Genomic DNA, 26,500 nt, shown 5'->3' on the forward strand with positions numbered 1-26,500 from the left:
AAAAGATAATTGTCTTTAACAAGGTGGGAGGTTGGTATAATGGTTAAGATGTTTACCTTACAGACACAAGGTGCAGGATTTGATTCTCACCTGGGGCAACTGGCTAGGCTTAAAATGTCTCATAAGGGCAGTTAGCCTAGTACTAATCTATGAATGGTTGCTGTCATTCTGGTGAGATCTAGTATTTGTCAATATATGACAAGATGCTTTACAGTCTGAATTGCTATGCAATGAATGGCCTGCATCTCTTGTTCAAAGGGTTATGCATTTCTGCATACCGACTAAAGCCTTTGCTGACTCATAGTACATTTTTTGGAGGAGTTCAGCTGTTGCTTAACCCAGTGTAGTCAACATATCATGTAGGAAACAGGATGTCATAAAGGTGTCTCTGTTGAATGCAAGAAGTCTCAGCCATTCATTGCCCAACACGGAAGCTCCCTTGCACTTGAAATGCATTCATATCTGTACAGTCAGTGAAACCTGGTATAAATTCTCAGAAAGTAGTCACTCCATTCAATAGTACTGTGCCTGCCATGTCTTTAGATCTGATGGAAACTGTGGTGATAATATCAGCTCAAGACAGATCCCCAGAAATCCACAAACAGGAATTATGGAGCTTCCAATCACACTAAATATGACCAACTATCGGTTTCTAGCCTGTTGTAGGACACCCATTGCAGGCCCTGAAAATCATACAAGGTTCCTAAATATACTTGATGAACTCCCCATAAACAAAAATTCCTTCAGTCTGAAGTATGTTAACTACCCTTCAGTAAGCTGGCTTACATGTAGCTACAATGTAGGTTATGTCCAAACATTTTTAAGATGTAATACACAGTCGCTTTGAACCATATTGTAAACATGTGATTAGAGGATACAGTGTCCTTGACCTGTCTTCTTCCCTGATATCTCCTTCTCCAGCAAACTCAAACCTTAAAGTAGTGGCTTTCACTTTCAAAACTTCTAAATCCATTGAATGAAATAACTCAGAATTAAAAGACTTCAGATAAGCAAATATTCAAATTTTATAACGATGTTACTAAATTCACTTACTGTAGCATCAACTTGCATATGGCTACTTAGACACTTTTATTGGCAGGACTGTCTCAACCAGATCCAATGTAATGGGAAAGTCAAAACAAAAATACCCTTGGTGGTCCACCTACATAAATAAACTCTACAATAAAAGACAAACTTTTATCAAAGTACACAGCAGGTAATCTGACCCTCAGATCAAGGATAGCATAAAGAAGCCGAATAAAAGTTTAAGATTTACATTTAGGTCCACAAAAGCTGACCATGAACTTAGATAAGCATATGAAGCAAAGGACAATTAGAAATCCTTCCAATTGGGAAACTAAAAAATAACATTCAACAATGATCCAAACTAATTAATTAAGGCAGCACCTACCCTAACCCAGCAGACAATGCCAACATAGTAGCAAAAAGATTCAGTCAAATTTTATTCCAAGAAAACTATCTATATTCCCCTTACCCTTGGTTGTTGTTTCCTCTTTTCTCCCATCATCACCAAAGAACATGTACTCAAGTTATTAGCCAAGACCAAAAATACTCTATTGGACCAGACGATCTTATAAACAGTTCTAAACATAACTTGATTGAACTTCCACCCTTAAACTATATAACCTGAGCTAGGCACAGCCATTGTTCTTGATGTTTGGCACACAGCTGTGGTCATCCCACTCCTTGAATGTGGCCACATTACTGACCCTGGCAGGTCTAGACCCATATGTCTAACAAGTCTCATCTACAAAGGAATGGAACACATTATGACTGACTTGATTAACATGATATTAAAAACTTCATAGGTTCATAGGTAGCTACTAGGCTATCGGCCCAAGAGCCTACATAAGCCTAGCCAGCAAGGTTCTATAGCTTACGCCACCCAAGAAAGTTATTTTCCTGTGCCACTGTCGAGCAGAGGCACAGAAGTGATCACTGGGGTGTATTTCCTATTTCCCATCCACTCATCAAGATTTTTCTTGAAGAGTGCTAATGAAGAACTTTGCTTGACATAGATGGGTAGCCTGTTCCAGAGTATAGGAAGTCTCTGGGACAGGAATCTATCCCTCCAGTGTGTCCTGTTTATTGTGGTGACAAGGTTTAGATTCCTACAGCGTGTAGCTCGGAGGGATTGGGATTTCTTTAGGTGTAGCATGTACAACAGCTCTGGGTTTGACATAGCTTTATATGTTAGGCAGAGAGCACCTCGGAGTAGGCGATATGCTACTGAGTAAAGCTGGAGTTTTTTGAGGTGGTCAGTGTAGGGCATTTGTTTGAGGCCAGTAATCCTCATTGTGAGGTACTTCTGTGGCCTTTCCAGCTGCTGCAGATGTCTTGTGAGGTACATTCCAAAATGGGCATTGTATTCATTAATTGGTCTAATGAGTGACGAGTAGAGGGGAACAATGACCTCTTTTTTCCTGGATGAGAACCCTTTTATGATGAGGTGTGCCATGTAGAAGGACTTCCTGACTACTGTGGTGATGTGACTATCAAAGGAGAGACTACTGTCCACCTGGGTCCCAAGGTCTCTTATCACGCATTTGGTGTTAAGTAGATTGCTGCCTATGTGGTAGTTCTTGGGTACAGAGTTTTTACCAAAGGGGATGACACTGCACTTTTTGGCATTGAGCTTGAGACCATGGCTCTGACACCAGGCATCTGTCTCAGTGAGGCCCTTCTGTAGGATGTCCACATCATTTGGGGACTTGACTATGGCACCTAGTTTGCAGTAATCTATGAACTTCATTAGCCAGAGGTCTTCTGTGTTAGCCTGTACTTCAGAGAAGTAGATACCAAACAGGAGAGGTCCCAGGATGGAACCCTGTGGTATTCCACTTGTCACTGCTTTGCGGTCAGATTTGGAGTCTGCAACTTTTACAGTGTGGGTTCTGTCAGTGAGCCAGTTGGCAACCCATCTTGTGATGTAGGGATTTATACCTAGTTTAGTGAGTTTAGCTATAATTCCAGAATGGGGAATGGTGTTGAAAGCCTTGGCGAGGTCAAGATAGGCTGTGTGAACCACCTTACCCTCATCCACGGCTTTGGTGACTGCCTCAAAGAAGTCAATCAGGTTCAGGAGGCATGATCTGCCTTTCACAAACCCGAACTGGGTGGGATCCAGAGTTTGGAGGTTACCAATGTCTTTGTTTATGAGTTCCATGATGATATGTTCCATGGCCTTGCAGACCAGGCTCATCAGGCTAATAGGTCGATAGTTCCCGGGATCAGTGGTGGCTCCCCTTTGTACCCACAGCAGCTTGTTTTTTTGTGAAGGGTAGACCCTGCCTCATGAACCCAGTAAGTTTTGTAAAGCTGTGGACAATGGTCATGCCATCAACATGGCTTACCTTGACTTGTTTAGGGCTTTTGACCCCATCCGCCATTCTAGTATAGTTCGTAAGTTTCAGGCAATGTGTATAACCCCCATGTGATAAGATGGATAGCCATCTGGCTGAAAGGCAGCATGCACATGTTGAGGGTGGTACTTGCCTCATCTGAGAGGATAAAGGTGATCAGTGGAATCCCTCAGAGATCTGTCTTGGGACCCATCTTACTTTTTAAACCTCCATACCAGTATACAGAACCTATTGTTGATGCTGATCACTGCAAACCAGGAGTTATTGTCAGGACCCCTCTGACGCCCGGAACCCCAGCAGGGACTTACATTAGTGACTACTTCAGGCTCAAATTAAATGCTAAAAATGCATTACAGTCAGAGTTGGCAGATAATCCTTTCACCTAGCTTACAACATAGGCAACATCCCACTTCGGGAAATGTTGTTAGGCATCTCAGAACTTAAGTTTATATCCCTCTCTTTAAGCGATCATGTAACAACAGTAGTCGGGAAGTCTTGTGCTGAACACAACCTATAGCAAAGGGAATATCATCCATATCTAAAGAAGTTATTGTCCCTTTGTACTCAGCAATGATTAGGCAGATCATTGAATACAATTTCCCATTTGGAATCTGCCTTACTAAGCACATCAAATAACTTCAAAGACATCAGAGATTTCTGGCCAAGAAGATCAAAGGTATAAAATCATTGAGCTACAAAGAGGGACTGGAAGAACTGTCCCTTTATTCTGTGTCTTGCAGATTCCAACATAGGGTCCTTTGCCTTGTCTTCCATGCAATTAGGGGCCCAATAGTCCTGCATCTTTTGTCTTTCCACAAATCAATTAAAGCCGGAACCAGGGATCTGAATCCCCACCAGATAATAAATAGGACAAACTGGAGTGCTAGTTTTGTTATGCATTACCTTTCCCAGTTCTGGAATCAACTCCCCATATAGATTAAGCAGTGTGGTGCAGTATATTCCTTTAAACAAAACCTGGATGCTTGGATGTACGATCACAAATTTACCTAGGGCCTAATAGGCCTAAATCTGCTTGCTGGAGGAGATTCAGTTTAAGAAAGTGTGTTGACAAGCTGGAACTGGTCTGTACGACTCTGTTGCCATTAATATTCCCAAGATTCCTAGAAATAATGGTACTGTTGGGGCTAGAGGTTTTGGTAAAGAAATGTGTAAAGCTGGTTTTAGGGGTAGTGGTAGGCTTAAGGTTAGCACGCATGAGTGAGGATATATGTGGAAGACTTCACCCTCCTGTAACACTTTGCTCATGTGTGTTTACTATAACCCAGCCCTGCCACTGCCTCTAACCCTGGCTCTGAATATTATCTTACCAAAAACCTTTTCCCTAATAGTATTGCTACACAAGACACACACACACACACACACACACACACACACACACACACACACACACACAGATCACATACACTTTCACACACAGTCACAAAACACTAAAACTATCTTCTTGCCTAACCCATACTCAAACCCTAAACCAGAAACACGCACACACACACAAATATATTTACACACACACACACACACACACACACACACACACACACACACACACACACACACACACACACACACACACAGACACGTGTCCTTATTCTAAACTTAACCAGTAAACCACCACTTCCCTGCATGCAAGCACATCTCACACACCACAGAAACATTTGGAGCACCAATGTTCAATTTAAAGTGGGAGCTCTACATGAATATATTATCTATTGTCAACTGGCTTGTAATCAATGCTCATTGCTCACAACCAGAGAAGCAAAACAGAGCAAACAATGGGGAAGGGCTTCTTTAACATGGGTCTATTTTGGGGGGAGGGGCAGATCCAGCTCTCCTCATTCCTTGTAGTTGTTATATTGAGTTTCACTGGATTGTGATTAGTCGGGTGTGAGTCGATCACAATGCAGTCATACAAACACAGTGCAGCTATGTATAATATCACCATAATCATCATCATCAACCCACTTTTATTTATTTTCAGCATGGGGTCAGGGTGTCATATCAACTGTCTCCGTCTTTCTGAATTCAGTGCCACTCTTCTACCTTCTGAGATTGTGGTGCCTTACTGTCACAGGTCTTCTCCCATGCGATCCTTCTGTCTCCTTGCTTGGTGCTCTTACTTCCTCTTGCCTTCTTCCTGCCATTTCCAAATCTTCTTCACTTGACTGTCTTCTGCTTTCCTGCATATGTACCCAAACCACCATAATCTGTTCTCTTTGACCTTATCTTCAAGTGGAGATACTTTGTCATGTGTTTTGATGTCCTCATTTCTTCATCTCAGGCACTTCATCTCCATCACCTAACTTCCTGAACTCCCCTGCCTTCACTGTCTCTGTTGCTGTACCATGCAGTAGTCCTGGTCACACCACTCTTTTGTGCATCTTACTTTCCAGCTTCTTTGGCATTCTGTCACACACTGCCCTGACACTCTGTGACAACTGGCTGCAGCACCTCAGATTCTAGGTTTGACCTCACAATTCACAATTCCATTGTCCTCAACCATCCATCTCTGATACTTGAAGCAGTTCAACTTTTCCACTATTTTTCCTTCTATCTCAGTTTTTAACTTTTTTGATTTCTTCATTTCCTGCTATACAACTGTTTCATCTGTACTCATTTTCATCCCATATGCCTTTAATTTTGCATTCCATACCCTTATAATTTCTTGACGTTCTTTTTCAGAGTCTGCTTATAATGTCACATTATCTGCATACAGAAACTTTGTTGACCTTTCACCTCCAACCTGTTTGTTAACGTAGTCCCTCACCTGAATGAAAAGCATTGGCCTCTGAGCTGAACCTTAATGCATACCCATGTCCACTGGGAACCCCTCTGTGAGTCTGAACAGTGTTTGCACTTGTGTCATTGGGTCCATGTACATGGCTTCACTAATTTTACCAATGTTTCAGGGACTTCAGACCATCACAAGACTGCACAAATCAGCTTTCTTGGGACTTTGTCATATGCTTTTCCAAGTCTAAGAATGCTCAATTGGACCATTTCTTCATCTCTAGCTTCTTCTCAACTATCTCTCTCACTGCAAACATTGCATTAGTTTTGCTGCATCCTGATCTAAATCCAAACTACTTACCTCCCATCTTACTTTCTCCAACTCACCCTGTCCAGTATTTTAATATAGTGTGACAGGAGTTTGATATATCTGTACTGCTCACAGTTGTGAATGACCCCTCTGTTCTTATACACACTGGTTCTAGAATACTTGTTATCTAGTCATCTGGGATGCTTCTTTCTGGCCATTCTGCTATGAATATCCTCTGCAGACATTTCTCCCCGATGTCACCCAACCTCTTAATCATATCTGCTGTGCTATCTACTGTGTTACTTTCTAGAAGTTGTAAGAGTGCCTTTGATGCCTTGTTCTTTGCTATTGTGTCTGCTCGCTCAGTCTGTTTGTTAGCCAACTAGAGTTCCTTCTTAACCCTGTCCATCTTTTCTACTTCCCACTTTTTCCTGCATTTCTTCTTTCCTTCTTTCTTTTGATGACTTCCTAGACTTCTGCACTCCAGCATCAGCTTTCCTAATGACCTTATTCCATACCTGACTCCGCTGCATGTATACCTGTTCTGTAGGCATCACACATGCTGTTTTGAGGTGCTGCCATTCTTCCTTGACTCCACCTATTGTCTCTTCTTCCTGTGGGGCCAGAACCCTGAGTATTTATTTGAGCTGTTGTACATATGCTAATGTCAACTTCCAGGTGTTCAGCATTGTCTCCGACCTTAGAGCCCTTTATGACCACTGCTAGCAGCTTAATGTGGCCACAAGTGGTTTATGCTGTGGGCTGTTTCACAGGAGATACTTTTGCAGTCTCTGACTCTACCCCAGTGCCCTTTCTTTACTAGGATGAAGTCATCCAGAATAGAATACTGGCCAGTGTTTTGATCTTGTGATTGTCTCTCTTGCTGAATCATGCATTGGCCACCATCAAGCCATTTGCCAGACAGAAGTCTAGACTGACCTCTTCTTCTTTATTTCTGTTGCCCCAACCATGTGGATCCAGCCAGTCCTCATATGCTGTTCTTTCAGCCTCTCTATGAGCATTCAGGTGCCTCATTATCAACACCAATTCATGTTGTCCTGCTTTATCTAGTAGTTTGTGTGACTACTGCCTAAATACACTTATTTTCCTTGCTATCATAAGCATGCTGTGAGGTATTGGCTGAGATTATGAATAGTTCTCAGTGTTTACACTGGAGTCTGATTACCATGAATCTGTCATTAATTTTGATGATGTTGCTATCTTCTGAAGTTTCTTTCTTCTAACACTTCCCACACCATTTCTAGTGGACGCCAAGCAAAATGGCTTTGTTGCACTGCCATTCTGTTTCATCTGCTGGACACATGGGATGTCCAGTCTACTGCTTACCATTATGTCATCCGTTTCCAAGCTGCATCCAGTGAGTGTAGCAATCCTTAGTTCATGTTTGGCAGCTTGATTGGTTTTATGTCCAGCTTTCACTCAACAGAGCTATACCTGGTAACCAAAGTTGGGCCATTAACTTAATGACCCAGAGCTGCTGGGCTTTATGGCAGGGACACACTAGCCAATAGAAGTAAACAGAGCCCTCCCACTGTTAGCATGGATCCCTGGTGTAGGTCAGAGACCAGATCCTCATCCCAGTTATCACTGGCAAATACCCATGCACACTTTTGCTGAAATTAATCAGCATGACCAAATCCATTATTGCTGATTTTCATACAGTCTAGTTGCAATCTGTAATATGGCATGCAGTCTGTGATTCATGTTCTCCTATCTAGAGGATACTGCACATTACAGTTGATGCCTAAAGTGGTTGGTATATACAACTCTTCGCCCAATAGACACCAGCTAGAGTGGGTGCTGCTGCTGCCCATGACTCAATTCGATTTTGGGTGAGTTTGAGCTGGAAACACCCAGCATTATTTGAGAGGTAGAAAGAACCCCGCAGAGACACAGGGAGAACATGCAAACTCCAAAATCAATGTATACACGCACGCAAATACACACTCGTGTGTAAACATACATGCATACACAAACACACACACACAAAACCACATGTGGGTGCATACACATGCACAAACATACAAAAACGCACACATCTTTAAGCTTACAATGAGAAGGATCTGACAGGCTCATCCTCCAAAAAAGTAACCATCAACATTTTGTATTTTTCAAGTTTAGTAAATGGCAGAAGGGATTGCTTTCAATATGTTAAACAATGGCAATATATGGCTGGTACTCTAAATGCGAGAAGACAGCATTTTGGTAAATGAGATTCAGAGACATGTGAAGAAGAAGAAATGATGAAGTATAAGTTTACTAGTCACTGACAAATCTACATTTTGAATTTGGTGTTATTTTCTTGAGTCTCTGCCTCCATAATGATGAACAAAGCCGATAATGTTCAGAGAAAGATTACTGACACTACACTGAGGCCGAACCAAATCATATATAAGGTAAGCACTTGAAACAACAAAATGTGCACACTGGAGAAGAGGTGAGATGAAACAGATAATGACAGAAGAAATTATATGGTGGTGTAGCATGAGGAAAGATCACTGGATTTAATAAAAAAGTTGAAGAATGCATTAGGGTGGTATATGTAAACAGTTTGCTATGAGACAGAAAATACTAAGCTATAAATGATGTAGAATATATTCCTTATAAGAAAAAATTGCAATTTGTGAGGTCCAAACAACATTATCTTTTATATATGTTTACTCATCTATAGTATTTTATTTATCCATTATTTTCATGTGCAAATTTATGTTGGAACTTGAACTAGCACAAATGCTTTATTTATGTTTACAGTAAAGTCATCTAAAAAAATATGTATCCAAACGTTTCAAATCTTACATTATAATGTTTGTCAATATCAACAGGTTGGACTTATGAGAAATGGTAAGCTTTTGGCAGAAGCACCGCCAGATCTTCTTATGACAGAAATGCAAGTCCCAGTAGGTATTCTTAAATTCCTACTTTTAATATTACCACATAATTTATGGTTAGGCTGCTACAATGGTATTAATGTTGCTTGTCTTTGCATGTTATTTATATTCATTTTGTAGTCTTAACTAGTACTTTCCAACTTTGCAGCCTTACAGCCATGAGAAATTAATTTCATTACTTCAATATTTTTAATAAACTTTACATAATTGAAACGAGTACTTGCAATATCAAGGAAGAACTTAATGAAATTTAAAACATTTAAACTGTAATATGCAATTAATACTTTTACAAAGATTTTTGTAATCTAAATATCAGATTAATTTGTCTAGATAATGCTACACATTAAGTATCTAGTACACAAAACATCTTTTAGGCTAGATTACTTGTATGAAAAAATATTTAGTTCAACAACTAAATGATATTCGCAAAATATGACAGGTGAGTTTTATTTTAAACAGAGATGCTTGTGTAGTTTCCTTAAGAATAAACACCGTTTGTCACCCAAAGCAATAAACATCAGTTAGGTATGTGTGGTAAAAGTGAACAATTAATATATAACACAAGATGGTTAATAAGCGGTTGCTTTAGCAAGTAACAATAAATAAAAAAAAGCTCTTTGCCTGGATGACATAATAACATATAGGAGGTTGCCAGATGTGGCTGTGTTTCTTTTTTAAAATGATTATCCCAGTGTGTTGTTGAAAGCTAGACATTGGAGACGATTCCTGCTGGATCCCTCATGAGTATTTATGGAAGCTGAATAGCACTACTGAACTATGCAATAAAAATGTTTAATTCTGAGTGAGAATAATTTCTGCTGTTAAAAGACAAGTGGTGGAATCCCACAAATGTGACCTACTTTGTTTTGAAAATTATACTTTGCTCCAGGTTTGTAGTAGAAGAGAAAAAGGCTAATACTTTTTTTGTATGTGCAAAATACAAGTATTTGGCTTTTCTCCGAGTCATGGGCACTGTAGAAGTGATTCTATGAAAGAAGTAGGATGTTTGGAGGGGCACAGTAAACAACATATCAAATGCATGGGGGGTTGCCTCCCTCATAAAATAGTACATTTGCATCCTAGATTTGCATGATTGACTCAGAATGTTTAATAGTTTTAGAAGATTCATTTTTGAACAGCAACTGTGAACAGCAAGGAAAATTATGAATGCTAGTAAAATCTGCATGAACAGAGGTTCATAGGTTTATTCTAAGCTAACAACTACCAGGGTCTTTACAAACCTAGCCATGCAACCCAACCCAGTTTTGTCCTCAAGGTCCTTAGATGCCTATATAGTGGGGTATATTAGTAAAGAGGTAGCTAAGGGTTATGGAGGGGTGATTGTTAGTTTAGGATTAATTTACTTACCATCAGCCTCTGTCCATCAGAGACATGGGGGCCAGACCAGGGGGTGAACTTGCAATTTCCCATCCAATGATCAAGATTTCTTTTGAACAGGGTCAGGGATGAACTCTGCTTCGTGTAGATGGGGAACTTATTTCATAGCGGGGGATCTTTTAAATACATATTGGTCTCTTCAGCATGCTCTCTTTATGTCATAGGCAAAGTTCAGGCCCTTGGATCTAGTGTTTCTGGTGATGTTTTGTGCAAGAGATCCATCAGAGCTGGATCTTTGGATGCCTTTTATGCTAGGCATAGATCACAGGGTATTCATACCCTGGATTCTCCTGGTGTGGAACCTTTGATGGCATTCCAACTGCTGCAAGTGCCTGGTTAGGTACATGCCAAATGGGGCACAGTACTCAATGATGGGTCTAGTGATGGATGAGTAGAGTGGTACTATAACTTCCTTGGACTTAAATTTCATACCCTTACTTATGAGTTGAGTGACACAGAATGATTTTCTTACTATCTTAACTATATGTTGGTCGAAGGCCAGATTGTTCTCTGAATATGTTCCAAGATCCCTGACTATTGGGTCAACTCTCAAGGTTGTTTTCTTGATGGAGTAAATGGCACTGCACTATAATGCATTTCTTTGCACCGAGTTTTAATCCATGGTTTTGGCAGCAGTCATTTGTTTATGTTAGACCCTCTTATAGCATGTTGCTGTTATGGGAAGAGTCTATGATAGCTCCGAATTTACAGTCATCTGTGAACTTGGTCAGCCAAAGGCCTTTGAAGTTATCCTTAACTTTCAAGAATTAAATGCCAAACAGGAGCAGGCCCAACATGGAACCCTGTAGTACTCTGCTGGTGTCCAATCTCTTGGTGGAGGTGGTCTCACTGATTCTGACTTCTTGGGTCCTATATGTGAGCCAGCCAGCAATCCAGCAAGTTATGTAAGGATTTATGTCTAGATCTGAGAGTTTGGCAACAATACCTCAGTAGGGTATTGTACTGAACACCTTGTTCAGGCCAAGGTAGGTGGTATGCACCATTTTACCCTCATCAATAGCCTCGGTAACCCTCTTGAAGAAGTATGCCAGAGTGAGTAGGCAAAATCTTCCATTAACAAAGCTAAAGTGGGATGTGGCCAGTGTCTGTAGGTTGCCAATGTCCTTGTTGATCATTTCCATGACAATTCCTTTCATGGCTTTGCATATTAGACTTGTCAGACTGAAGGATCTGTACTTCCCCAGATTGGTCGATAGCCCATCCTTATGAAGAGGGATGACAATTGTGGCCCTCCATTCCCCTGGGAAATAACCTGTTTTGAGGCTGCAGTTGAAAAGTGCCTCAAGTAGTTCTGCTAGGTAATGTTGCAGGCTAATTAGGGGGAAACTGGGGATATTGATGAGGCCCACTGAACCAGTGTTTTTGGAATTAACGGGTGCCAAAAGAACCTGCTCTCTTTCATAGTTGGGAGGATATGCCAGAAGAGATTTCACAGGGGGTAGTCAGGTGTGGGTGGGGGGAGGTGAAGCTAGAACTAAATTTATCAGCCAGTAGACTCACTATGTCACTCTGAACAGTGAAGGCTGCACCATTTACCACCAGTTCTGCACACTGTTGAGCATTAACTTTAAGGTTTCTGACATAGATGAAGAAGGACCTGTGATTGTATTTAGCCTGGAAGGCTGTCCTAACCTTGTAATTGTTCTTGTTGGACTTTATTAGACCTCTTAGTTTCTTGTTCATTTGAACCAGATAGCTCTTGTCTGAGAGTTGCTCTTTCTGATTTTGGTCATGACTTTTTTATGTTGTTATATACCCTGTTAAAGTAAGGATTCAATCAGTGGGATTTGTTTTTGACCTTAGATCTGGGCTTACTTCTACTAGGTACAATAGCCTCAGTGCAACCATTTCCATGTTTGTACAGGGTTTCTGTAAATAATTCTGCATATGCAGTTGTGTTCTCAGGGTTTGGGGTGCTACAAATTTTGACAAACTGTCACTTAACTCATTACGTCAGAGTGATGCCGCTAGATGCATCTGCAGTTAACTCCTACTGCCGCCTCTATGCGTCAAATATTGCTTGTTCATATTTGCATCAATAATTCCAAAACCATGTTATGTACAAGGTTTAAGCAATTTCATTGTAAAGCTTGCACAATGGCAAACTCAACTGCACTAATATCTGACCTCTGTCTAGTGCAGATAAATAGATATTAACTCTTGTTTTTATAATATTAATTTATATAGCTAGAATTTTCACATTTTTCTAAATATCTCAACAACCAAATAACACAGATGGAACTCCTTAGCCTCATATGAAAGCTCTCAGCTAGATGAATAAAATGCATCTGACAGTATGTGTGTAACTTGAGTGATTGCTGAGACATTGTAAGTTGTTTATAAAATATTACAAATGTAATAGTTCCTCCCCGGGATTCATGAAGCTTGCGCCAGGCGCAGGCGTAGCGTAGGCATTCTAATGCCAAATATGGCCGCCGAGCAATTCAGGTACGAGCCGATTCCACATGCACTACCAGCGTACACCAGAGCTGCGCAGCTCTCAGCACATGTATACTAATCACCCCATGTGCAGTAGTGCAGCATGCAAATGAAGGTACATAGTGATTCATGAAGTGTTGCAGGTGTACTGTAAGCATACATAAATGTAAACCAAAAAATGGTTTACATTTTTTCAAACAGAACATCGGAGCCATGAAAGCGGACCAAACTTACGTATTACAAAGTTAACATATGCCAATGGCTAAATATACAGCCAATGGCATAAAAACACACACACAACACATAAAAAATAACATTTAATGTCATGGCCACACTAATGCAAAGTACAACCGCAGTGCATGGGTGCGCAAACAGGAACACAAGGAAAATATATATAGATGTCATAAAACTGCAATGTAACACAAATCATGATTTTGCCATAATAGTCAATGGTATGTATGCTACACCATTACCAAGGTGCAAGGGTTGCTAAGGGTCTGTGACAGTGTATGGTGCGGTAACTCGGAATTAGTAGTCAATGCCATGCAAATGAGGCAAGTAATATTGAATTGCAAACACCTTGCTGGCATAAAGCTGTACCACATGATGTAGCAGTATAACACCGAGGAGTGGCCTGGAGGTATACATGACATCAGGAGAGGGGTGTGCCACCGTAGCTGTAAGCACATTGGAGCATTGCTAGTCCAGGTTGCCCATTGCTAAGCAAAGCTGCAGGCTAGGGGTGTGGATGTAGCCATAGCTTTGCTTAGCTGAGAGCACACAAGGTGACCGAAAGTGCATGTGTACACTGATGACAACGCGCTCAAAACCCGGTAAACTGCTGCGTGCGGCGCGCACCACAGCTGAAACAGGAAGGTTACAGGAAGACAATAAGGAAATGCCACAGCAGAGTAATTGGAGTACAACTGAGTAATTAACACCTATTAACTCACAGTGGGCCATTGACGGTAGCTAACAAGGCTGCTAGCAGCAACCTGCAGAACATGAAAGGGAAGGTGCCGGATTGCAAAGAAAAGAGAACTGTCACAGCAGAACAAAGCAAACCTGCAGTAGATCGGCTACAAAACACATTTCACAACACAATCCTGGGTTGGGAAAGTACAAAACAAGAAAGCAGGCTGCTGGATGCATGCCTGACAATGGGAGGGGAATTGGTTTGAAAAATGAAGGCAAGGGCAAGAGATGATCCATGGCAGCCAAGTGTAATTCAACGCCAAAAGCCCAGCAATAGCAGTACATGTGGTAAAACCCATAAGTAAGATACCCTGCAACTCAGATTGTACATACACACCCTATGACATCATCAGCTTCCAAAGCACAATAGTATAAAGTGTGAAGGCACCTCACACACACTTGTGTATTCCCAAACACTGCACCATTGGTGTAAACAGACGGGGAACTTTTAAAATGTACATGTTGGGAGCTGTCATAGCTTCGATTCATCAGCATGTGTTGGAGACTGAAGGTGGTGTGGAGGATGATGCTGACAACAACCTCAGGCACCGGAGGAGTAGAAGAGTGTTCAGACCAAGGGTAACTTACCAGGGGCTAGATGATCTGGAGATAGTAGCGCGTTACAGGGTGGACAGGGACATCATACAGCAAATCATTGAGCTGTGTCGGCCACGCCTCAGAGCCAGAAACAACAGAGGGGAACCCATCCCAGTAGACACGAAGGTATGTGTAAGCTTGAGAATACTAGCCACAGGTACCTTTCAAAGGCCATCTGGAGATATCATGGGGATCGCACAGGCATCAGCATCCAGGGTACTTCACTAGTTCCTGGATGCCATGTTACCACATGCCAATGAGCATATATACTTTCCCCGAACTCAGGAGGAGTTGGCCAGCAATATGCGCCTCTTCCACCATGTGGCAGACTACCCGGAGGTACTGGGTACAATAGACTGCACGCACATACACATCAAGTCACCACCCGGTGAGCATGGTAGGCGCTACATAAACCGCAAGGGATACCACTCCATCAACTGCCAGGTCATGTGCAATGCCCAGGGCATTATCATGGATGTTTGTGCTGGCAGCCCTGGAAGCTACCACGACTCCCACATCTGGCATGTCTCACAGCTGTACCAGGTATTTGTCAGGGGGGACATCTCATATGGCCACCTTGTGGGGGATGCAGGCTATGCACTGGAGCCGTGGATGATGACTTCCATCAGAAATGCACACACACCCATGCAAGAACACCATAATGAGGCACACGCACAAACCAGAATCATCATAGAGCATGTGTTTGGGATGCTGAAATCACGGTTCCATTGCTTGGACATATCTGGTGGAGCCTTGCAGTACTCTCCAGGCATGTGTGCCCACATCTTTATAGTATGTGCCATACTACATAATATGATCCTGCAGAAACAGCTGCAGCAGGGACATAATGGTGAAGGCCCTCACAGCCCACTGCAATTGCCAAGGGCACCACAGGCACAGAGGTATTCAGACCACGAACACCCTGTGCCAGCCCCAGTAGGCAGACAGAGGTGTGCCCAGTATGCCCATGCCTTGGCAAAGAGGGAATGTATAGCACATACACTGACAGTGTAGGCCCCTACAGACTGACACACTTCTCCACCTGCACACACAGTAAACATGGATGGCACACACACACGACCACCTGTAAACTGTCATGTATAGGTGGTCTACTGTGTGCATCCTACATAGGCAGCCCTCAACTACTGCACACACAACTGCTATTGGCACAAGGTAAGTCAATACCTGAACAGTAAATTAAGCTAACAGCATGTGTTGATACTGTATGTATAGATTCCTAGGTACATCGGTAGGTACATGCCTAACTGTCAGAGGCCATTCATAAGTCTAGCCAAAATGTGTCTGCTGTCACCACCCCATTGATTAACTAACTGTCCCTCTGTGGAACAGAGACAATTGCAAGATCCCTGGAATGTAACCACTGTTCCCCACCTACTCTACAAGGATTCCCTGGTGTGTTAATGAGGGGCTCAATATAATGTAATTAGTGATGTAGTTCCAAAGCATGGGGAGTAACCGTGACAGGTATCTGTCACCCCAGCATTCTCCAGTTATGGTTGTGGCAAGTTGTAGCTCATTATAGTGTGTGGCTCACTGCAACATGGATTCCCATAGCTGGAGCATATCCATTAAGCCTCACTTGGACATACATTAACAGGTATCATCCATAAGTACACCAACTGAGTTACACATTTGTTTGCAGTATGGAGGAACAGCCGTAGTACACTCTACATACTAAACACCATAACACTTGTACATATCCCAGATGCCTCAGTGGTAAAGCCACTGACTGTGCCATTCATGGTCCCGGTTCCACGACCTGCATGATGTCCCGAATAATGGATGTTGGATGCAGGTCATTAGAGCATGTTTAAGCACATGTTAGAGTGTTTTTGCACCGGTAAGTGCTGGTAAGAGGTGTTTAAACATGACTACATGGATATGCACAACACAGGTCTAACCTTTGCTGAATATCGCGCAGATCACGGGCAAAGCTGCCCTGAACCACTGAAATGTGCGTTATTTACCCTTGTACTAATAGTGCCTGCTCTGAGAGGTAAAACGACCACTGCCAGGAGTAGAGCACGCAACCATGTACACAATCTTCACAATAACCTACCACTAAGCTACCTGAGATATACCAACGGCAGGTGTGTATTGTGACAGGTTAAAACACAAAATGGTGGACTTCGGGAAATAGTATACACCGCCATGTACCCAATGAAAGGTGTATTCTCTCTCTCTCTCTCTCTATATATATATATATATATATATATATATATATATAAATACTATATATAGAAAGAAAGGGTGATAGAGAGATATTTGTCAATATATATGGATAGACATATATATGCAAATATATAGACAGGTTAACAACATCTACACAACCATGGAGGTACATATAAAAATACAGGCTTTGCTGTATTCTGGACTTTTGGAAAGTTCCTGTGTTGCCCATTTCCTTTCTTGGATAAAGGGAGGCTTCTTTGTTCACCAGTGGCACTGGGGAGCTTAGAGCAGCTTATCTATCCCTGGAGGAGTGTTCCCAGCACAAGAATCTGGTAGTCTATTGGCCGTTTTGGGCCAATTTCTAGCTCTTTCAAGTCCCCCTGTATAAAACCCGCTTTGGCGCGATTTTTGCGCTTGTTACTACTCAGCCAAGCTCCTCGTGGTTCTGCAGAGTGGTGCTAGCAGCAGAGAGGCTAAAAGAGTGACTGCCAACCTGATAAAAGTGTTTTTTTTCCTGCTACTACCTGGGTGACTGTCCGATATAGCTAAACTGTAAGTATTTCTGCTTCTTGAACTGTTTTAAACTGTTTAAAGTTTTTTTTGCACCTGCACTTTTAAAGTTTGTCCTGTTTGTTGCATTTACCTGTTGAGGCTACACACTCAAGTGCACTAGCCTGTGTTACATATTTATTGCATTTTCCTGCTATTTGTTGCAAAAAAGGAAAAAAACAAAAAAAAATATCCTTGTTTCCCGTCTTTCCTGACCTAGAGTAGTCCAAATACAGGCTTTGCTGTATTCTGGACTTTTGGAAAGTTCCTGTGTTGCCCGCTTCCTTTCTTGGATAAAGGGAGGCTTCTTTGTTCACCAGTGGCAGTGGGGAGCTTAGAGCAGCCTATCTATCCCTGGAGGAGTGTTCCCAGCACAAGAATCTGGTAGTCTATTGGCCATTTTGGGCCAATTTCTAGCTCTTTCAAGTCCCCCTGTATAAAACCCGCTTTGAGCTGCTTTGCTGTTTTATGATAGTGCAGCATCGGGCAGTTCCGCTTAATTGGGTTTAAACCATTCGGCTCCACAAAGTCTGCTCTTCACTTTTCCCTTAGAACTGATCTAGTTCTCATAATAAACACCCTATTCCTACTCTAAAGCCTGCACTTGCTCACTAAAGCAATTATATAAGTCAGCACTAAAAAATTAAAAGCATTACACCCTCACAAACTCCCCTTGAGTACCTTGTTCCCCATTGGCCCTTTTTTTCAATTATAAAGGAATTCCCAATACTATTCTAGCATGTCCAAAGGTCAGTTGTCAATCTCCTCTCCGGTCTAGCTGGTGAATCTGGGAATCTTGAGGCAATGTTACAACTGCCTCATGTACACAGACAAACCCTCTCCTCCTCCCAACAAATTCCAACACATGTGAGAGATGCAACCATATAGCCAAACTTGAGGCTAAGCTCTCTCAACTCAGTACTGGCATAACCAGTCAGGAGGAGAAGGAAACCACACTCACTACAATTCCAGTTTCACATAGACCTACCAAGACAGCAAACCAAACACATAAACGCACAAAAACATACTCGGAGGCTCTAAATAAAAATCTGCCTAAGCAGCAGAGACCTCCAAAGCAGACACCCAAGCAACCGCTACCTGAAAAGAAAACACATGCAACGCATAGCTCACAAAGCCAGTGTGCCGAACAGTCACAGCCCTTAAGGCTAAACAACACACCTGATACACTTGTAATAGGTGACTATCGTAAGGCACACTGATGTCCTGCTCACCAGGCAGAACAAGGAGAAGGTCACAGTGAGCTGCCTGTCGGGCGCTAGGATCTGCCACATAACACAAGCACTCAGGTCACTCCAAGGCAAGTACAAATATGACTCAGTCATTGTCCATGCTGGTGTGAATGACCTGAGATGTACCTCCCTGGACTACATGAAAAGAGACATAGAGGAGCTCTCTGAGCATGTAGCCCAGGCCGATATGACCCTGACCTTGAGTAGCATCTTACCCTCACCAAGAATGATGCCACAATATGAAGACAAGATGATCAATTTCAACAATTGGCTTAAGTATTGGTGTCATTCAAAGGGGATTCAATGCCTGTCAGCCTGGGATGACATGCTCGACAAGCCACGATGCTTCACTAGGGACGGCTTGCACCTGTCACCCCTGGGCTTTCAGATATTGGCAAAGGCTCTTGCCACCCCCATAGTGCCTTTTTTAGGCAAGGCTCAAAATACAAACCCACCTCCATATGTATCACAAGGGATAAGAAACTAAGAGTAATGCTACTCAACACCAGAAGTCTAAACCTCAAGATGCACGCACTCGAAACTCTCCTTAGCATGGAGAACATCGATATCTGTGCAGTAACAGAAACCTGGTTCAAGGCTTCCGAGAGCACCCCAGCACTACCAGGTTATACCTCTTGCCATGCTTTTTGGCCCCAAAACTTGGACCGAACCACAAAAGGAGGGGGAGTATCAATATTCATCAAAGATACCCACACCTCCACTCAGCCTTCCTGAGAACACTGGAAAATATGAAGGTATCTCCAAACACCATTATATTGGGTGACTTCAACTACCCAAACATAGACTGGGAGCATTACTCTAGCTCCAACACCGTAGCCCAAAGGTTCCTAGAATTTATAAACTCAAATGCTATGGAACAACTTGTTATCACTCCCACAAGAGGGGAAAACATACTGGACCTGATCATCACCAACATGGGGGCTCTATGCTCCAGACCAGAAGTGTATCCCTCACTGGTAAGATCAGACCATAAACTAATCTCACTGGATATTTACATCCCGACCCCACCTCCTGCCCAGAAAACCACAGTGAAAAACTTCTCTAAAGCAAATTTCACACTCCTCAAAACTGAGGTGGAATCCTTCAAAGCCCCTGGGCCTGTGGAAAATACGGCCCAGACCGCAGAATCCTTTATAAACGCATTCTATGAACACCTTCAGAAATGCATGGATCATGCAATCCCAAATAAAACCAAGACCCAATCCTCCAAAGGCAGGCATCCTGTCTGGTGGACCCAGCCATAAACAAACTATACAATAGAAGGAGGAAGCTAGTACATGATAGAGCAAAATCCCAAAAAGGGAAGGCATCTCTGATCAGTATTAACAAAAAACTACGGGCACTCATAAAATCGTCTAAGGCCAGCTTCGAGAAAAATTGCACAGGACACTAAGGATAATCACAAGGCTTTCTTTAGTTATGTTAGGAACCTGGGTGGGAATTCCCAGATATGCTCAGAATTAGTCCAAAATGACAAAAAATACACTGAACCCACAGACATTGCCAACATCCTAGCTGACAGGTTCAGCAAACTCCCACCAAAAGGGCAAATATCTATCCCAGCAGAGTGCTGCCCCTGACATCTCAGATGCTCAGGTAAGAGCCGCCTCTCCAAAGCAAAAAACACAGCATCAATGGGACCAGACGGTGTCCCGGGCTGCGTCCTACATGAACTCCAAGAAGAGCTAAACCCAAACATAAAACTACTGTTCAGTCTCAGCCTTACTACAGGATATGTACCCAAAGAGTGGAGTACAGCAACAGTGGTCCCTCTCCACAAAGGTGGTGCCTCAACGGGTCCTGGAAACTATCGCCCCATAAGCCTGACTAGCTTGGTCTGCAAAGCTATGGAAAGGATCATCATGGACCTCATAAATAAAGATATTGGGGACCTACAGACACTGGATCCTACCCAGTTCGGCTTTGTTAAAGGCAGATCCTGCCTCTTTAACCTGGTCAATTTCTTTGAAACAGTCACTAAGGCCATTGACGACAGGAAGGTGGTGCACACAGCCTACCTGGACCTCACAAAAGCCTTCGATACAATACCCCACTCGGGCATTATAGATAAGCTCACCAGCTTAAATATAAACCCCTATGTCACTAGATGGGTTGCAAACTGGCTCAAGGACAGAACCCACATGGTTAGAATTGCTGGAGCCATGTCAGACTCCAAACCAGTTACAAGTGGCATCCCACAAGGCTCAGTCCTGGGACTTCTCTTGTTCGGTATATATTTCTCGGAGGTACAGGCCAACACGGAAGGACTGTGGCTGACCAAGTTCGCAGATGACTGCAAACTAGGTGCCATAATCGACTCTCCAGCCGACACAAGCATCCTACAAAAGGGCCTCATAGAAACAGACAACTGGTGCCAGAGCACCAGTGCCTCAAGCTAAACGCCAAAAAGTGTATAGTCATCCCCTTTGGCAAAAACAAAGTGCCCACAAATTACCACATAGGTGGTAATCCATTAAGTATGGAAGAAGTAATTAGGGACCTGGGGACCCAAGTTGATAGCAATCTCTCATTTGAAAACCACGTGGCCAAAGTGGTTAGAAAAATATTTTATATAGCCCACCTAATCATGAAGGGATTCACATCTAGTTCAGGGGAGGTCATCGTGCCTCTTTACTCATCCCTCATCAGGCCCATAATTGAGTACAATGCCCCTTTTGGGATGTACCTTACTAGACACCTGCAGCAACTGGAAAGACCCCAAAAGTACCTCACCAAGAGGATCAAAGGGCTCAAACAGATGCCATATGCTGCCCGGTTAATGAAACTCCAGCTCTACTCAGTGGCATACCGCCTGCTCAGAGGCGATCTGTGCCTGACTTATAAAGCCATGTCCAACCCGGAATTAATGGACATGCTGCACCTCAGAAAATCCAAATCCCATCGAGCTACGCACTCGAGAGACTTGAACCTCAGCACTGAAATAAATAGGACATGCTGGAGGGACAGATTCATAACCCAGAGGCTCCCTTCACTCTGGAATAAAATCCCAGTCCAGGTTAGGCAGAGTCCCTCATTGACTCTCTTCAAGAGAAATCTTGATGAGTGGATGGGAGATCATAGGTTTACCCCGGGTATCACTTCTGTGTCACTGTTAGACAGAGGCACAGTATACTACCCTCGAAAAAGGGCATAGCAAAATTCATTTAAAATGGGTGGTGAAAGCCAAACACACTCTGGCTAGGCTTATAAATGCCCTAGGGCAGATAGCCTAGTATGAACCTATGAACTACCAAATACCGAATGCTTTACATACCGATGCACGTAATCACGAGGCTTAAAGACCGAAAGACCACAGTACCGAAACACCAGAACCACGAGTACTATTATCACGATGTTAAGGGACATTTAGGTAGTGCTTCTGGTGCTGTGGTTCAGGTAGGTACTGTGTGTAAGTGTGTTTCTGATTGCTGTAGTGTGTGTGTGTGTGTTCTGTGTGTGGTGTGTGTTTCCGGGGGACTGTAAAGTGTGTGTGTGTGGGTTTGCTTCGTGTGTCTGTTTGTGCTAGCTCAGAGGTAGATTATTCAAGTAGATGTGGTGTGGGGTGTGCAGCCACCCACATGGGGGGTGTATGGGGGCATGGCCACCTGGCCATACGTAGTGTAGGATGGTTTGTTTGGATGTGATGGGTAGCAGTGTGTCTGTGTGTGCATGTGTGTGTTCTGTGTTTGTGTTAGTTCCAGGAGTTTGACTGTCGCAAGTTTGAGTGTTTGGTATTGTGGGGTTTGGGAGTCTGGGAATGGTAATGTGGTCGATGGAAGTGTGTGCGTTCCTGAATCCATGGGTATGCCTTATACAGAGGTTGAAGTCTTCAAATATGTATATAACATGGACCATAGCAATCACACATTCCGCCACGACCGAACGTTATGAACAAAGGATATGGAGAGTATATATGTCTATACACTATTACAAATATGTGCTATGGACATCAGCCAAAGATAGGACTACCACCTGTCCCACCTTGTGAGGGGCAGTCCCTCTATGTGCATTAGTGTCCTGACTAAAATGAGTACAAATACTAACGTCCTACAATCTCGAGACATTTGGCATGTTCCATATTTAATGTAATTGTTGCATAAAATAGTCATCTGTATCTAAAATACCTACATGTAACAAGAAACAGGATAAGTAAGTAAACCGCTACAAGAATAAGCTTTTATATAGGCATATATGTAAAGTTCTATACTTTCTACTGACTGTGGGTATGTGTCGGCCTCTAAAATCTGATGTGTGTCTTGCAAATGTCCCACTATGGCCATTTGAAAAGGTGGCAACCCAAGCCAAAGAGGTTCAGTCACCAACACAACTCCAGTGAGAGCAAATATCTATGACAGAAATACACGAGACAGCTTTCATGTAGCAACATTTCATTACATACCGATGTATTTCCGAATGGATTGAAGGACCAACATCACCTGCATGCTATACAGGAACCAATTAACAATGGCTTAATGAATCAGCCTGCAATTACCATCGTATTAGTCCACTAAAGGATAGGTCTTCAAATAGGGAAGGAGCCCTCACACACATATCGAATATGTACAAATGCAGTTCCTACACACCTGCATCTGCTATGTACACCCACCTACATCTCCCCCACACCCGAAACAATTGCAATACATACTGTAATAACATCACAAACATCCACTCACTCTATGACATCTGTAGAAGCCTTAACATACCTTGTCAGAGACACACTATAATGGCCCTATGTGAAATTGTTGCTGTTGTACAATGGAACAGATGCCGATGTTACAGGGTTTGGTTGCAATAATCCCATATCAGACAGCTGTGCGTACACCAGGAAGTGTTACCAATTACTGATTATCAGCACAGTATGATACACATGTACAGTATATCAAAGATGTCAGGTGAGCACAGTTCAAAACACCTAACGTTCTATGTATAGCCACACAGCCATGTGCTGCCCAAACATCCTTGCCAGACCTAAACATTTGCAGGTGTATCAGGTACAAACCCTGCAGAAGTAGCAATGTTCAGAAATATAACAGCTAGACTCACATGTAGAACTACATCCTCTAGCCATTACACACAATCCACAGGGGCCACGAAGTTAATATATCTCTGTGTGTCTCCATATAGCTGGTGCAATTCATCACAAACAACACATCCAGGCCGTCTTCCTTGAAGGTAGGGCAAAGGGACAATGCCCAAGTGGAGCATTCAATTATATACCACTGTTGTCATGTTATTGGATAATGGAGTAGCTGTACAGCTGATGTGCATGTAATCATCTACTCTGGAACACCAATTGGTGGCAGATACCACATGTTACTGATATCTAAGTATAAAAGGATGGCTTGTCATACATTCAAACCGTCTGTACATACCAGAAAAACGTTATGAGGATTGCAACACAAAATGAATAGGATTTATATTACTGTCAATGACAACTTGGGTTACTAATAAGGAATGTAGAACACTCAGTATGTCAGTGTATGTAGTACCTGTTCTGTAATAATTAAAGTGTACGCAATGCATATAGTGGGAAAAGGTATTATGTAGTGATGTATTGTTGAGCATAGTAACGCTCATAGAAATTGTGTGTACTGATGTAGGTCACAAGGTAAACACCTCATACACCACAATGGATGCTATATAAGGACTTTGAACACAACAATTCCACCCCAGCCGCTGTCAGTGGCAGGGTTGGTCCAACAAGTACGTGCCATAACGGGGGATAGTATATGCTGATATACTATAACAGTAGGCATATGTATGGGTGTATAACTGAAAATAACATGTCTAAGGTGGTCCTGCTGTGCAATTATGATTTGCATTGTGGGATATTGTGGCAAAAATGTGTAATGTACAGTATTGTAGGTAGATATGTCTAACATTTTACATAGCATTACTGTTATGTTATGCTAACATCAGGTATGTCTATTGGCATGTACAATACACAATAACAGGATACATATGACTTGTAGTCACCAGACAGTGTATCAGCATGATAGCTAATTGAAATGGAAGAGCTAGTCAATTATCCATGCACAAAGGACATGTAATAGCTTCATAGGTTCATAGTTAGGTACTATGCTGTCTGGCCAAGGCCATTCATAAGCCTAGCTACAGTGTTTTGACTTGTGGCACCTCCCTAGGTTAGTTTCCTGTGCCTGTGAACAGCAGAGCCATTAGTTTCCAGTGCCTCTGTACAGCACAGCCACTGCAGTGATCCCTGGTGTAACTAATTTATCACTGTCTCTGCATTTTCTGTGTATTTCTGCAAAAAAAAACAAAAAAACAAAAAAATAATCCTTGTTTTCCCGCCTTTTTCGACTAGTTTAGACCAGTATACAGACATTGCTGTATTCTGGGCTGTGGTGTAGTTCCTGTGTTGTCCATTACCTTACTTGGATAAAAGGAAGTTTCTTTGCTCACCAGTGGGAGTGGGGAGCCTTGAGCAGCCTACCTATCCTTGGGGGAAGTGACCTCAGCACAAGAAGCTGTTAGTAATTGGTTGTTTGGGACCATTCCTAGCTCTTTTGTAGTTCACTGCTTAAAATCCGCCTTTGCACGGCTTTATGCTGCGTCGATAGCGCTGGTTAAACCAGGTTAAACTTGGTTAAACAAGGTTAAACTTTTTCTGGCTCCACCAAGTCTGCGCTTCAATTTTTCCCTTAGAACTGTTCTACCTGCAATCTAAACAGCCTATACTCTATCTGAAAAGCTCAGCACTTGCTCATAAAGCATTTTTTATACAGGTAAAGCACTCTTAAACAAACGAAAAGTACTTCATTCATCTAAATTCTGTTGAGTACCCATTTCCCTATAGGTCCTTTCTGACATCAGTTACACAGCAATCTTTTTTCACTATTTCTAGCATGTCGAAGGGTCAGTTGCTAGTATCCTCTCCTGTTCAGCTGGTGAATCTGGGAATCTTGAGGCAATGTTACAATTGCCTCATGTACACAGACAACCCTCTCCTCCTCCCAACAAATACAAACATATGCGAGAGATGCAACTATATAGCCAAACTGGAGGCTGAGCTCTCTCAATTCAGTACTGGCAAGACCAGTCAGGAGGAGAAGGTAACCACGCACACCACAAACCCAGTCTCACATAGAACTATCACAACTGCAAAACAAACACATAAACACACAAAACATACTGGAGGTGCTGATTAAAAATCTACCAAAACAACAGAGGCCTCCAAAGCAGACACCCAAGCAACCACCACCTCAAGACATAGCAAATGCAGCACATAGTTCACAAAGTCAGTGTGCTAAACAGTCACAGCCCTTAAGGCCAAACAACATGCCAGACACACTTGTAATAGGTGACTCCATAGTCAGGCACACTGATGTCCCGCTCACCAGACTGAACAAGGCGAGGGTCACAGTAAGCTGCCTGTCGGGAGCTAGAATCCGCCACATAACACAAGCACTCAGGTCACTCAACAGCAAGTACAAATATGACTCAGTCATTGTACATGCAGGTGTGAACGACCTGAGACGCACTCCCTGGACTACATGAAAAGAGACATAGAGGAGCTCTCTGATTATGTAGCCCAGGCTGGTATGACCCTGACCCTGAGCAGCATCTTACCCTCACCAAGAATGATGCCACAGTACAAAGACAAAATGATCAGTTTTAACAATTGGCTTAATTACTGGTGTCATTCTAAGGGGATCCAGTGTCTGTCTGCTTGGGATGACATGCTTGACA

The 26,500-nt window shown here is 42.6% G+C and overlaps 1 protein-coding gene across 3 annotated transcripts in view; it reads left to right on the forward strand.

Moving 5' to 3' along the window:
• Positions 1-26,500, forward strand: part of LOC122788685 (ABC transporter G family member 23-like) — a 1,725,589-nt gene that overhangs the window by 452,857 nt on the left and 1,246,232 nt on the right. For all 3 annotated transcript variants that reach the window (XM_044055583.1, XM_044055595.1, XM_044055590.1), the window contains exon 7: positions 9,282-9,356. In XM_044055583.1, coding sequence (XP_043911518.1) covers positions 9,282-9,356 — 75 coding nt within the window. The remainder of the gene's footprint in view (positions 1-9,281; positions 9,357-26,500) is intronic.

Source organism: Protopterus annectens, chromosome 1.part2 (assembly GCF_019279795.1).
Source record: "Protopterus annectens isolate FY-2018-M chromosome 1.part2, PAN1.0, whole genome shotgun sequence".
Taxonomy (NCBI): domain Eukaryota; kingdom Metazoa; phylum Chordata; order Ceratodontiformes; family Protopteridae; genus Protopterus; species Protopterus annectens.